The sequence below is a fragment of the Onychostruthus taczanowskii genome, unplaced genomic scaffold (assembly GCF_017590055.1).
Source record: "Onychostruthus taczanowskii isolate IOZ18803 unplaced genomic scaffold, ASM1759005v1 scaffold133, whole genome shotgun sequence".
Taxonomy (NCBI): Eukaryota; Metazoa; Chordata; class Aves; order Passeriformes; family Passeridae; genus Onychostruthus; species Onychostruthus taczanowskii.
In genome coordinates, this window is record NW_024498496.1 from 631,172 (window position 1) to 646,921 (window position 15,750).

A 15,750-nucleotide genomic window follows, 5' to 3' on the forward strand; every position below is an offset into this window, starting at 1 on the left:
AGTCTGCCCTATGACACAGATCATTGATTTCACCCAGTGTTGCCCCTGGCTTATAATAACTGTCCTTCACCTAAAGTTCATGTCACTGACAAGCATCCCCTGGGCCAACATTCAGACGGTTTTCCATCCATCTCTCTCACACCTCATCCAGCCCATAATTTTTGATTTCTCTGTGGGGATTTAAGGGAGACTCACTGCTCTCCCCTCTCCCCACAAGCCAGTCACTCAACTGTAGAAAGTCATCATGTTAGTCAAACACGACCTCCCCCTGTGTTAATTCATGCTCATGACTCCTTATCACCTTCTTGTCCTTTATATGTCTGGAAATGGTTTCCAGGGGTAGCAGCTGTTCCATCATCCCACTGAAGGATGGAGGTGAGGCTGACTGGCTGGTAGTTCCCCGCATATTCATTCCTCCCTTCCTGGAGACAGAAGTGTCATTTGCTTTGCTCCTCTGCTGAGGAACCTGTCCCAGTCACTGTGGTTGTTCAGACACAATCAAGGGTGGCCTCTTATTTGTATCAGAAGGCTCCCTCAGCAGCCACGGGTGCGGCACATCAGGACCTGTGTAAGTCCCGTTTGCTTAAGTGTTCTCTAGCCCAACCTTCCTCCAACAAAGGTGAGTCTTCCTTCCTCTAGAACTTCTCCTATGTCCCTAGTTTTCTGAAGGCCTTGAATATCAGAGTTAATTTACATCAACATTAGGAAGTTCTCTGGAGGCATGGCAACATGGACTCTAGCTGTTTAGTGAACTGCTCACAGTAAGAAGGCCACACTCAACCTCAATCCATTGCCTGCACAGGGATAGATGCCTTCAGATTCCAAAATTACTTCCTGCTGTGATTTGACCACACTTTTAAACACAGTACCTGTGACATAATTGCATGGCTTCTGCAGCAGCTGTTCCTTCATCCAGCAAAGACGCGTTAGCCACGTCCATTCCTGTGATATCACACACCATAGTCTGGTAATTTAGGAGGCTCTCCAGCCTGCCCTGGGACACCTCCGGCTGGTAAGGAGTATACTGGGTAACCCTGTCAGAAAAAAAGTTCTGAGTTTGGGTCTAAGAAAATAAATGTGCAACAAAGTTAGGGCAATATATAACTGAACTGTATCACATAAAAAAATAAATAATATTTCATTATTATAGAAATTTGTTAGAATACAGTTATCTTTAAACATTTTAATTTTTACCTTCTGGTGTTGACTTAACTTTTTACAGGACAAGAATTCTGTTTCTCCATTTTGAAAAGAGAAATTACTTTAACTGGCATGTGAGGGCATTATGGAGAAGGAAACAGTAAGTAGACTGAGTGTGGAAGAATTAAATCAAATTACAATATTCAATGGAGAATGTGTTGTTTAATCATATCTAGATATTGCCACCATTTTTCAGTACTGTTTCTGAAGACCTTTATTTATCTTCTCCACCCTTTTAAGAGGAAAAGCAGTTGACATTTCATGAAATCAAGCTCAGAAGTATGCAACTCCTTGTGAAATGACAGTTTCCATATATGTTAGTGGAGGGAAGTCAGACTGATGTCATGTTTATCTGTTGTCATTTGGTGAACAAAACAGTAGTGCAATATAAGAAACTCCTTCAAAAATGCAAGAAACTAAGGGACACACTCTATTGTAACAGTCCAGAAAACAAAGCAGCATGGGTCCAGGAATGAAAGGCAAAAACAGAGGTCAGCCTCTCCTCTCTGCTGGAAATTTGGGCACTGGATTACACAGTAGTTCAGGACAGACTTTATGCCAGATTGAATTTAGAGTAGCAGCCAGAAACAAGTGGTAAGTGCGAACACTTGTGGCCTCTGTTTTCCAGTGATGGAAGAAAACAGCAGTTTCCCTAAAAGGGCAGTAGCACATCTTAGACTTCTGAAAAATGAAGTGAAGGTATAAGCTTTCCAGAAAGACTCCAGTATTTGGAAGCTCAAGTCGTGTAAAGTCAACAGAAGGTAAAAACCAAAGATCTTTTAAAAACAAGCTGGAGAACTTGATATTGAGCAGGATGAGAGAAGCAGCAAAATAGTAAGGTGAGAGAAAAAGCAGGAAAATGTCCTGAAGAGAATGTAAAAGCTAGAAGAAGGATATACTCAATAAGTGAACTCAAAGTGTAATATATAATGCTAATACATTAACCATCTAATTAAATGAAACCTCTGCTTGAATTATTCACGTACACTATTCAGTACAGTAACAGAAAGCAATATATAGAGCACATAATAACAGAAAGCTGTATATAGAGTACATAAAATTGATGATTTTCCCAAAGCCTGTAGGGTTTTTTTTCCTCATTTTTGGCCAGTTCCAACACTAAACTAATTATCATCATATGACTGCATAATTCTCAAGTGGGACCATGTCCCAGACTACATGTAAGCTTGCTAATCCCAATAGTAGGGCCTTTTTTTTTTCTCCACAGCAGCTAAACCCAGTGCTCAGTTTGCCAGATAAACTTGCAGTCTGGTAGTATTAAGATTTTTTTGCTGTATGGTCCCCCTGCCCACTCAGTTCTCACAAATAAAAATAATTATTCCAAGAGCCTTTGCACGAGCAGTGATTTTTATTGATTACTAGAAGAAATTTCTCTGTACCTAATGTTTTGCAACTGTGATTTCTCATTTTATTTCAGGGCTATTTCTTGTATTTTAATTTGTAGAAGGAACTAGAATTAGACTAACAAGAATTAAAACATTTCTTGTATTTTAATTTGTAGAAGGAACTAGAATTAGACTAACAAGAATTAAAACATTGTGATTAATTGAAATGCATTAGAGAACTCCTGCTCCACATAGCTGGGAAAGTACACTCTATTACAAAACAAAATTAATGAAGCCTTATGATTTTGATGTTGTGGTTTTCAATGGTCAACACAGTTGAACTAAAACAAATCAATTTCAGAAAGATGGAAAAAAATCAACGAAGAAATCTTGAATTCCAGTACTGCCACAAGCTACTAGGAAACTTAACAGTTCCACAAATAAAGACACCTCTTATAACATAAGCACACTTATTTAAACACTCCTTTTAAAAGGTTTTTTTGGCATTTTTTTAACATCTACATATTTTAATTGAGTGTACTTCTCTACAAGTTCTTCAAAGAAAATATCTGGATTTAGTCTGCATTCTGTGTTCTGCCTGAATCTATGCTACATGACAAGTGACTTTTTAAAATAATTTAAAAGCAAACTCTCTAAAAGTAATTATTGCACAGTATGTAACTATTTTCAGAATGCAATGCTTTCATTACATTCTGAGTGTTACTAGCTAACAAGTTTAATAATTTACACTAGAGATGTGAAAGATTTCAAGGATGCAGGCATCCTTGGTACATGTTTGTATTTTTACACATTTAGTGTCTGGGGGCAAAGGAATGAAGTAAGTTGAACTTCGGGAGACTTCTAGTTGCTCTAGCAAATGCCAATCAAAGCAAACACAAGTTATGCAAGGGAGACAGAATAGATGAGAAGCAATAAGCCTGAGCTTGCAGTATTTCTCTTGGAGCTGCAATGTGAAATGTGTCAGCATGGAAAGTGTTACACACTCAGCAGAAATACGAAGTCTGATTTCTTAAACAGTTTCCATAAAGCCTGCATAGTTGTTCTAGCACACATGCACTCACACATATATATTTTCTCTCCAACAAACATTTTAGCCTTCATTTTAGCCATCTAATAGTTTAGCTTGTAGCCATCTAGTTTGACTTTACTGGACAGTGCAAGAACAGATTTCTGGACAAGCTCTCTCAGTTGTTTCATTAACACTACATAATGTTTTAGGGTTGAAAATTCTGCAGTTCATTTTGTTCCGCTTACTTTCTAGCTGTTCTTGTCCTTGCTTCTATCAACCAATAATTTGTTTCCTGGTACTGTATTGAAATATTTAGATTGCATATGTTGCAAAAAGTGAACAAGGATGAGGCAAAATAAAACCTTGCATAGATGTATTTCATAGATTCCTTGACTTCAAACAGTGCAACTTTTCCACCAGTGATGCAAATAGAGCCAACAAATCTAAAAATAAATAAGACTTAGAGGTCTACAGTTATGTAGACCCATTTATGGCAACCCAAAGTATAAAAAACACATAGCATCTAAGTAACAATGACTTTTTACACTGAGTAATATGATTCTTTGGTTAGTTGTGAAGTTTTTTGTTGTTTAGACTTTTTAAAATATATATAAAACCTTTAAATACTGATTTTACTAAAATAACAATTAGTCAGTAATAAAATGTTTAAAGTAAAGTAACTCAATACAGTATAAAAGAAGCATCTTAGTGACTGGGTGACAGGGGAACTTGTAAACTAAATGCAAAAATACAGGGTGACATTCAGGCTGCTGGAAAGTGGGAGTCAACTTGAAATCTAGCTTTTCCTGTTGCATCATTCCCGAGTTACAATTCTTTAGAAACCGAATTGTTGACTGGATGATCAGAACCAAGTAAAATATTCTCAGCCTTTTCATAAATGTATTATCTTATTATGATTGTTCAATTCACTGCTGTTCACCAAAGAACTATTTGATCAAGACAAGACAAGAACTCACTTTATGGATGAAATTCAAACACTTGAAGGTCTGTGGTTAAAAAAACCAAAAAAAGGATAAATACTAAGAGAACAGACTTTAGAATTTCTACTTCCTTAGAAGTTTCTTACTTCCTCATCAGAAAACCATGATCACAGTATTGCATAGTATTTAACTACCTCCACCCAAATTGCGTACACCAGTGGAGGAGGGAGCGGTTTTTAATTTAGGCAAAAGTTAGGAAAGAATTACTTTCATTTAGGAGGTAAGTCTGTATACTTCCTTAAAGCACACATGTAATCTTGTATTAGTTCATAATATATAGGAGCTGTAAATAGAAGTCACAAAACTAGTGGCATATTTTACAGAAAAAAAGCATTTTCTAAAGTAAATTTCAAGCCTTAGCACGAACAACACAGTTCCTATACAGTAGGATACACATCATTACACATCATTACCAAATATATGAAAGTATATTTTTTTAGTAAAAAAAAAATAGGTTTGTGGGACAAATGTATACTTATATACATTTAACAATAAAATGTGGTACATTACCATCCTGCATTCTCCAACAAGTTGCGCGCAATGGGCTGAGGCACTGAGCAGTTGTAATAACCCATGCCTATATAGGACCGCCATATCTTGTTCTTCCTTGCAATATTGTATAGAGTTTCAAGTATTTCATTTTCACCTAATTGGAAAGACAATATGTCAGAATGCTACTGCTATGTGTAACAGTAACAGTTTTTAACTGAAATATCTTTTCCCCCTGTGTAAAAGAAACCTCATTGGCGGTGCAAGTACAAAGTAGCAGAATAAAATGCAAGTAAAGAACAGCAAAGATAAAGTAGCAACCTCATAAAACTTCTAGGAAAGTTTAAATTCTGCCAGAATTTTGAAAATGCAACACCTGAATAATAACAGGGTTCCAAAGCATGTGGAAAGAATAGTGAGAGAAACAGCTGTAGGCAGAAGGAGCTCTTTTTGTGCTAATACAATGTACCTTCAGCCCAGAAGAGACCCATATTGCACATGCATTAAAAAGCACCTCAGGAGACACTTTCTATTAGCTGAATCTTTCAGAATCTACATTGCTTGAAGCCATTGCCATCCACAGCTGTCATTTAGTGTTTCTATCAGTCATATTTGCACAAAGTGGGCTTACACCAAGCACCCAGGAATAATTTCTTACTATCATAGAATTTATTTCCTCACATTTTCCCTAAATTGCTGATAAAACAGAACAGTTCTTTTAATTCAATTTTAGCATACTTCACCAGTTTATTTAAAAAAAAAAAAAAAAGTTAATAAAAGTATTTCTAGTTAAGACATTCCAAATTAGATTAACTTTTAAATGAGTCTGCCAATCTCATTTGAAGACATTACAAAAGAATGGCTTTGAAGTATACAGAATGAAAGATTTGCATTCCCTCTCTCCCTCAACCACAGTTTACTCTTTGGTCTTGCTTCTCAGTGTCCTGAAAGTGGTGCAAAAATCACACTGAGTCAACCTGTTCCTAGCAGTCAGTGAATAATGCTACAAACATCTGCCAAAGAGTCATATTTTAAAAATATATTAGTAGCTGTGGATGCAAAAGAATCCACAGTAGACTGTTTTAAGATCACACGGACAAATAGGTCGGTCCAGCCTAACAGACCTGGGTAGAACTGTACACCAATCGTCCTGGGTGAGGGGAGCAAATGTTTTTTAATTCTTCCCCCAAATCTGACCTCAGGGTTTGCTGTAATGGGACAGTTACGCTAAGTTCTGTTCCCTCTGCACCACAACTTGGAAGATGTCACTTTGTAATATAATGCCACAAATCACAGAATTAGAATACCTTGGGCCCTGGATGTCACAAAGTCTATTTTCTCTCTGTAAGTTACTCCAGCAATAGATATCAAGTCAGAATAGTTAATTTTGTATAATGTGGTGTCAAATAATTATCTAGGTTTTGAATTAATTTCTAGAGCAATCACAAACAAGGATATTAGAACCTCAGCTCTGATTTCAAAACTTGGTTTTTTTCCTTTCACTCAAGTTGCTGCTATTGCATTTCATGCATAAAGATTTTTTTTTTCAGAAATCTCCAGGTTTTCAATTAATTTCTTCCACAGTCACATTACACTTTTCACAGAGTTTTTTTACTGATGTTCAGTTCTCATTTCAAAGTTTATTTCTTCTCTGCCTTTTACTCAGTGTAACCATTAGATCTAATGTTTGAAGACGGATTTCTTAGTTTCAGTAAACTGCCTTTTTTTTTTTTTTCTGGAGCCTTGTTGTATGCTTATCAGGTTTGAACTTAGCAATGTCCAGGACAAAGTTTCTAAAGTGTACTGAAAAACTCTACTCCCCAGAATTCTTCCCACATAGTTTTTAGTAAGAGAGAGGCAGTTGTTTGTTTAAGTGAGCTTTGACATTGTAGAGGCCTTCCTCAACCACTTGCAAAAAGTTAGATGAAAGAGAGTTTGGTTGCAATTTCAGACAATCTTGTGCTCTTGCATAATTCAAACATCAATGATTTCTTAGAAATGGTAATGAATTTCCCTGTTTAATTCCAAATTGCAGTTGAAGGCAGAAGCTGGCTATCATTTAACTTGCTTGCTAGCTCAATATCACACACAAAAATGCACTGAGTGCGGTTTCTGCAGTAAACACATACCACAAATACTGCACAATGTGACAGATAACATTTCCTTTGTTTGCTCAACTGGGCTTTTCTTCTTGAGTTATTTCTCTGCAATTGTAGCCAGCAACAACTACATGCAGCCACTTAGCTTGTGCTGGAGATCTCTGAAATAAAGCTGCTTCCAAACTGATTGAAGGCACAAAGCCAAAGCCTGCAAGAAGCTTAGGTAGAGATTGTGCTTAAGAGCAGAACCACACTCCACCTAGAATACCTACACTGAGAGGTTCCAAGACTGAATATATTTTAAATTATCACATTTTAATGAGCTACCTGTGAAGAAAGTTGCATAGTTAATTTTAAGCAGGGTGGCAAAATACTGGAGGGCATACTCCTTCCACTCCTGCTTCACCTTAATAACCTGCCCCTTTGGTCAGTATAAGGGCAATGGCAGCAGTACAGCTCAAAATATATCTCCCACATTTAACACGCCTCTTTGAAGAGATCAGGCATAAAGACTCCTTACCCTTTGCCTTCTACTGCCTTGAAGTACTTCATCACAGTATGTCTTTAGGAAGACAGCTCATAAATATAACTGCAATCCTGAATAAGGGAAGGTAATAGCCCCTGATTTATGTATTGGGCTGGCTTACCTATGACCAAACATAAAACCATGAAGATTTCATTAATTCAGTGTTTACTTTACATTGAAAGGGTTCTGAATTCAAGTAAGAGTGATGCAGGTAATGTTAGAGAGAAGTTAATTCAGAAGCTGGAGTCCAAAGACCAGAGAGCAAGGCAATGAAACAAACCATGTTTACCAGTATCCCCAGCACCAACAGGAGGTGATGCAGGAGATGCAGCCAGGCCCTTAAAAGCACTGTATGCATAGTAGGAGGGACAGGCTCAGGCTGGAGATAAGGAGAGCTGGGCCCAGGAGGACAGTCCAGCAATGGAACAGGGACTCCACCTTTTGAGGTTTCATGTTCTGATTGGGTGAAGCCCTGAGCAATCTGCTCAGCAAAGCTTCCAGCAGGGCTAGAGACTGAGCTGGGTCTGTGTCTCTGTCAGTAGCCTTATTTCCCACTCTGTCAAGCCTAGGTTTCAACAATGTATTCCCATGTTATTTGTGAAAGGGGCCTAACTCTTTATTTATCATTTTGTAAATAACTAATGCTAAATAAATAACTAATGTAAACTAAAGGCAGATGAATGTGAAACACAAGAGTGATCTTATTTATGCTTAAAATTAATTTTTAAATTCATACCAAAGTTGCTACATTTCCAGTTTGGTCCCCAAGGCTGTCACCAAACTCTGAAAATAGCAGACTTTTTCCACTGCATAAAGTATATATCTTGGAGCATATGTAATGGAAATTTTGTATTATTCTAAATATTTATTAATTTCTTTAAAACTAAAACATATAGGATTCCTAAAAATTTTAATGACATAATTAAAAAAACACAGCTTGAAATATTTTTGCTCGTGTTACTTATTTCTTCTTAATTCTCCCAGCAATGAGATTAAGAACCAATATGCAAAATGGGGAAATAAAACAGAAAGAAAAATTCACTATATTTAAGTAATAGTTGGACTCCGGCTACTGTCACACTCAGCTGTTTGTTTCCAGTGTTCTAAGAAAAAGCCATTGAAATGGCTTTATTATAGACTCATTTTATTGGGCGTACAATAAAAATTCTTTAAGAACCTTGATCAGCAAAAAAATTGCCAGCAAAGTCACTGCAGCTGATCTTTATTCCCCTCATCAACTCATCAGAAATTTATGATCAAAGACAGCCCTCAGAATAATGTCCACTGCTTGTGCTGTATTCCTTTCCTATAACTGGAGAAAAGTTACTGAGGGTCTGAGAGGTTCTGCAAGGGCAGTTCCAGATTGCTACATCTACAAATAGCAAAGGCAGAACATATCACAAAAATAGTAAGAGAGACTGAATTATCAGATCACAAAATAATATACTGTTATTTTTGCTAGTGTTTTTGTAGTCAGCACAGGAGAGTTGCTTTGAACTTGTGAGATACCTGCAAAATATGGCACTAGAGAAGGAGACTGAAGAAAATACAAAAGGATCCATTCCAGTTATACAACTTTAACCATGCAATACAAAAAGAAGGTTACAATTTGTCTGATATATTTTTATTCACTTTGTATCAGATCTTAAAAAAAACTTAGAGATCAAGGAAGCAAGATCCTTAGAACCACTGATAAAAGGGGGATTAATTTATTTCCCTTAATTAAGTATTTAATTCAATCTCTTAAAAAATACCAAAACAACAAGAACCAGATAATATTGAAGAAAAATAGTTCCAAAGCACTGTCAGGCACGTAGTGCCCTGCCCTCCCTCCTTTCACTAAGGCTACCTGTGCTCACCCAGCCAGCTTGGGCAGCACACTCTACCTGATGCTGCCAGGAGCCAAAAGCAGGGGCAGGCTGAGTAAAACAGGATGCCATTCCCTGCTCGGCACACAAGGGCTGCTGCCTGTGAAAAAAGGAGTAGCAGCCTGAAAGTGCATGAGGCGCAAATTGCCCTGGGCGGTAATGTGGATTCTGCACTATGTATGGCAGCACTCTGGAGGGTAACAATTACCCCCTGCCACAGGCATCCAAATCATACTGGCTGCACGCCAGCAGCAGGGAACCTGAAATTACTAAACTAGCTCTAAAAACCTGTCTGACATCAGGAGATGCTTACAAATTCACCCAGAATTAATTTTTAAAATATAAAATCCTATTAAAGAAGATTCACTGCAAAAAAGAGCTGCTAATTTGGAGACACAAATAGTCTTTATTATACTGTAACTGCTTCTGAACAGTATTGCTTCTAATAACATTTAGACTGGGGACCAAATTGCATTCTTAATATTTTTAGGAACTAATGCTGATAAATTCTAAAATTTGAGAAGGTATCTGGGAATGCTTGAGAAAAAAACCTGTGGGAGTTCACAGAAATATTTTTTAATTCAAGCTTTTAAAAAATTCAGATTCTGAACTAAAAAGCAGAAATAACAAACATATGCATAAGACCTATACATTATATATAAAGACGGACATACCATGGCAGCATTGCAGGGATAACTATGACTGACATAGACAGTAGGTTTGTAGGAATAAAATATAGAAAATTAGTCATATAAGATAATATGTTCCTTTACTTCAAACGGGTCAATCATGACATATATGCTAAAGTACCTTCAACACCTAAAGAAAAGCTGATTGTTCAAGTTTCCTTACTGCAACCCTGGAAATAAAGCTCTGTAATACCAGCTGGTCCCAATTAAGAATCAAAGCCTTGTTGTAAATATTGACTGAACAGAAGTTAATGCCAAAATTAAGCATTTCCTTAACTGTATCTGCAGAAAAATCTGTAAAAAAAAAAAAAAAAACCTTCTCCACAATTAGTTGAGGTACAGGACTGAAATTTACTGTTCACTGAAATCAGACATTTTGCTATTTCACTCCTAATGGAATTCAGTGGCATGTTCAGATGGTTTTACAACACTACAACACAGTCAGCGGGCTCATGGCAAGAGACACTTGCAAAATGGCTTTTTTTTTTGGGTCCCAAAATGGATATAGGTAGTGCTGTCATCTTTCATATCAAAGAAAGGATTTTATTTCAGAACAAGCTACAATCCTTCCCTCCTCCATCACTGACAATGGCAGTACAATAAAAAAATCTGCCAATACAGATAAGACTAAAAGCTATTGAAAGAGCATTTTGAATGTAGATGCACTTGTACCATCAAAACATGGCATTTACTAGAATGGCTAGTCATTCAGACTTAAGAAAAACAGATGATGGACTCTTGGGTCAAAAAACACCTCCAAGATCATCAACTACAACTTCTGACTGATTACCACCCTATCATGTAAACCATGGCACTAAGTGCCACGTCCAGTTGTTCCTTGAACACCTCCAGGAGTTGTTCCTCCGTGCACACTCCATTCCAATGCCCGACCACTCTTTCAGTGAAGAAATTCTTACTGATTTCCAAGCTGAACTCCCTCCGGCACAGCTTGAGGCCATTTCCTCTTGTCCAGTCACTTGTTGCCTGGGAGAAAAGGTCAGACCCCACCCAGCTATACCCTTCTTTCAGGCAGTTGTAGAGAGTGATAATGTGCCCCTGAGCCCCCTCTTCGCCAGCCTGAACAACCCCAACTCAATCAGCTGCTCCTCACAGCACGTGTGCTCCAGACTCTTCACAGCTTTGTAGACTTTATCTGGACAGTCTCCAGCACCTCAGTGTCTTTCTTCTAGTGAGGGGACCAAAACAACACATGATTCAAGTTGTGGCCTCACAACCTGAGTGCCAAGTACAGGAGACAATCCCTGCCCTGCTCCTGCTGGCCACACTATTGCTGGTGCAGGCCAGGATGCCATTGGCCTTCTTGGCCACCTGGGCACTACTGGCTCATGTTCAGCTGCTGTCAGCAGCACCCCCAGGTCCTTTTCCTGTGGGCAGCTTTCAGCCCCTCTGCCCCAGCCTGTGGCACTGCCTGGGGTTGCTGTGACCCAGGGGCAGGAGCCAGCACTGGCCTTGTTGGACCTCACACCACTGGCCTTGGTCCATGATCCAGCCTGTCCAGATCCCTCTGCAGAGCCTTCCTGCCCTCGGGAAATGTCCAGGCAAGTAAGGTTAAAGACTTTCTCTCTCTCTATATATATATGTTATGTCCTTCAGGGAAGTAATGAAGATTCATTCTTCCACTGAAGAGTAGGTCTGTGCTCACAGTCTAGGAGAGACAACAGAGGTACAAAAAGGGTGTGTTTCTATTGTAATCAGAGGTTTTATTTATCATCAGTGGAATATGCAATGCCATATGAACAAGGTCTTTAACACAAGCCCCATCCACAGGAACCTTTTTTTTCTTTTCTTTACTGCTGTTGCATATACACATTTGATTAATTTGCCGTCTTTTAGACAACTTGTAAGATTATCAATGGAAGGATCTGTAATGACACACACCGAATCAAAATTTGAAAATTATATATAAAATATATATATATATTTGATATATATAATTATATATGTAATATATATGTTATATATGTAGTGTATATTTTATATATATATAATATATATTACATATCAAAATATATATATCAAATGTACAGATCAAATATACACACCTGAGATGAGGTCTGCAGCTATGAAAGTTTTCCAAAACACCCAAATGTAATTGCAGAGACCCATGATACAGACATGCTTTTTATGGTGGCTGTGTAGTTTACTTGAACTACATGTCTAATTCTGTCTGTAAGGATTGACTTCAATGAGACTTCAGGATAAGCTCAGCTGTATTTGTTACTAAAAAGGAGTAGCTCTAGCAACTCATTTGTTCAGCTGCACACCAATTTGTGACGTCACTATGATTACATTTTTGAGTTATACAGACAAGTTGAAATTGCAGTATTTGTAATACAAATTTTATAAACGCTGAAGCTCATTGAATAACATGTTTTGCATTGACTTGTTATTTTCTCTCTTTCCACGTGTGAGAGCATTCATGCAAATAAAAACAAATGTTTAAATTAAAAAATAATACAGTTTTCATGACACTGCCTAATTTTGCTAATTACCTTTATTAAAAGGTACATGATAGAGAAATAATGCCCCATCCTTACATAATAAATACCATCCTGGTTATTAGAAAGTGTTCTAACAATATGTTAAAGCAAGCTTCACTCAGATTACAATGTCCTGGGTACAAGATGTTCAATGTGATGTAGCACAATTTTAAGCTGAGGCTTTAAACTTTTTGTTAAAAGGTGTGGAATTTTCTGCTACCAGTTCAGGGAAAAACTAGTGACAAACAACTACACATTAAATTATAAAAGACAGTCCAGCACACTGGGTGCAGAAGAAAAACACAGTCATGTACAGAAAAAAAGGTTTTCTGTACCTCATGCAAGCATCTCTTTTGAAAACTCACTGTAGCATGCTGTGCAATGTGAGACTCTGCATCACAGTCACATTCTTTCAAAGTTTACTCTAAGGGAACAAGAACAGCATAGCAAGTGGAGCAAAATGCCAGTGAACCAAATACACTGTTAACTAATAAAGCCCTGTTACACAGTGAGAACTTGCCTACAACAGGACATCAACTAATGCACCACTGTGTAGGAGACAGACACTCAAAATTACTAAGAATCAGCATTTGAGCACTGCATCAAGATTGTGACTTAGGCTGATGTCACCAGTTTAGTTTTCAATAATGTATAAGTATTTTAGTGAGCACTATCCTGTATTACTTTTATGTATGCTTTAGTCAAGTAAAATTTTGTAAGAGTATCATATTAATTAATAATAAAAACTAATGACTAAAAAAATTGTAAGGGCTTCTAAGGCATAATTTATAGTGACAAACTGCATTTCACTCCTACTGATCTAAAAATATAGTAACCTAAAAAGCTTTTTTTCTTTGAGCACAGTGAAAATCGCTTTCTAGTCAGGGAGTACTTTGATTAAAACACATTAACCATAAGGAAATATGCCAGCCAGTACTTTCAGCAGTTATACAGACACAGGAAGGCTGTTAAATTCTGCTTCTCTACCCAGACTCTCCCCATTCTAATAACATAGAAAGTTATGAAAGACTAAAATACCGTTGTACTAATAAAACATTTTAGAGGTAGAAACTGTCATTCCCTGTTGTATCCCTCCTGGCTAGAATCTGTCTTTTCAGAGTCTAGTTTTCCTGGCTGTTCATTGTAGTGCTGCCTCTCATGTGTGATGTCATCCCAGAGTAACCAGATTGAACTGGCCAGGAACCTCACCGGAGCTGCAGGCCTGAAGTTTACACTCAAATTACATACAGCACACGGATGAGCAATGAGAAAACGCCAGCAAGAGGAATCAAGTTTTCTACAAACCAGGCAAAGGATTGTGACACAAAAATGAAGTTAATACTGGTGTAACTGGATCTCAATGGCCATCTGAATGGCCATTGAGCTTTGTTAGTTTTAGTGTAATTGTTTATCATTGGGGATTTTAAGTGTTTCTTTCACTTACAGGACTTTCAGCATCATGTTCACAGATTTTGCTCAAAAACGCAGTTATACAGATAAAAATTTCGTACTGTGCTTTCTAACGCTTCAAAATGTTAATATCTCAAACCTCATGAAATCACACCAAGTTTCCTACAGCAATTTGCTGAACTACTGTAGCTGACTCAGATGGTTAGTATTCCTGAAGTTTACCCATAACACTCAATTAGACAGATTTAAAATTCAGGCCATTAGTCCACTTGTGTATCCATAATGTGGAGACAAAAGATTTTAATGCTATTAAAATATGCAAGTTATTATTGGGGGAGGTGGGGGGTGGTCGGGGAGGAGGAATAACAAAGAAATCCTGCAGATACACGTAAGAACCACCAAAAGACAGTGGCTCATTTGAAGCTGCAGTCCACACTAAGGGGGCGATTTTTAGTCAAACTTTTCACTTCACATTAGGCTCTTAGGACAAAGTGAAGTCAATGGAGTACTTGACCTCCAAAACGAGTTTTCGAGCAGCCCCTGTCTGCTACACATATCTTCCTACCGATTTCCGAGAGAACAGCAATAAACGCAGCAGCCAAAATAATCTACGGAGTTGGTCGGAGAAGAACGAAGTGTCGGTGGCTGTGCTGCTACGCTTATTTAAGTCTCACCCGGCGCTTCCACTCGGGCGGTAAGATCAGACTGCTGCCCGTGTCAGCGGGGACGCGGGGGCAGGGGGCGCGCACCCCGGGTCCCCCCCACCCCGCCACGGGCGCTGGGAGCCGGAAGGGGCCGCGGGAGGGCGCGGGGAGTCCGGGAGCACCCCGGGCCATGCGGTCACTTACAGACGTGGTCATCCATCCTCAGCGGCCTCCGGAGGCGGATGCTGTCCGGGATGGTTTTGTCCATCAGCTCCTCGACGCTCTGCAAGAAGCGCCCGCACGCCGCGGTCAGCTCCCGCGGGCGGCACAGCCCGCACCGGCAGCTCCGGCCCGCACGGCGCCTACCTGCACTCCGACGGTTCGCAGCATCTCCCGCTTCTCCTGCTCCCGGGGCCCGATGTGCCGCCGGGAGAAGTCATCGTGCCGCGGCAGGAGCTGCTCGATGCACCGCGCCGCCTCCCCGCCGCCCCAGCGCCGCTGTCCTGCCGCCACCCACAGGTGCGGCGCCCCGCGGGCGGCCAGCCGCCCCCACCAGCGCCCGCAGCTCTGCATGCCTCCGGCACAGCTCTGCATGCCGCGGCACGGCACGGCCCCGCCGCCGGCGCTCGCACTTGTGCGCGGGGGGCGGCGCGGCGCGAGCATCCCCCGCCCGGCTGACCCGGCGCTGCCCCCGGCTCGCGGGCACACCCCGGAGGACATTTTGCCGGTAGAGAGAGTTTTCGTTCACAGAACGGACAGGAGAAAAAGGTTTCTGTGTTTCCTCAGCAGAGGGTGGACTTGCTTTGGAGTGGCGAGCTTTAGGATGAGCAACACATTGTCCACAGCTGTGTGCCTGTGTTTATTACTGCTTTAACTTATGGTAATGTTAGTCTTGGGGAGTGGAGAGGCATCTGGAACTACTTTTCCCCATCTTTCAGTTCTGTGTC

The 15,750-nt window shown here is 39.5% G+C and overlaps 1 protein-coding gene across 1 annotated transcript in view; it reads right to left on the reverse strand.

Annotated features, from left to right (window-relative positions):
• GLDC (glycine decarboxylase) overlaps positions 1-15,383 on the reverse strand; it is a 39,229-nt gene extending 23,846 nt beyond the window's left edge. Inside the window, exons 1-4 of the mRNA XM_041396984.1 lie at positions 15,170-15,383; positions 15,008-15,086; positions 5,088-5,223; positions 870-1,034 (exon numbers count right to left, since the gene is read on the reverse strand). Coding sequence (XP_041252918.1) covers positions 870-1,034; positions 5,088-5,223; positions 15,008-15,086; positions 15,170-15,376 — 587 coding nt within the window. The 5' untranslated portion in view covers positions 15,377-15,383. The remainder of the gene's footprint in view (positions 1-869; positions 1,035-5,087; positions 5,224-15,007; positions 15,087-15,169) is intronic.
• Positions 15,384-15,750: the final 367 nt, after the last annotated feature.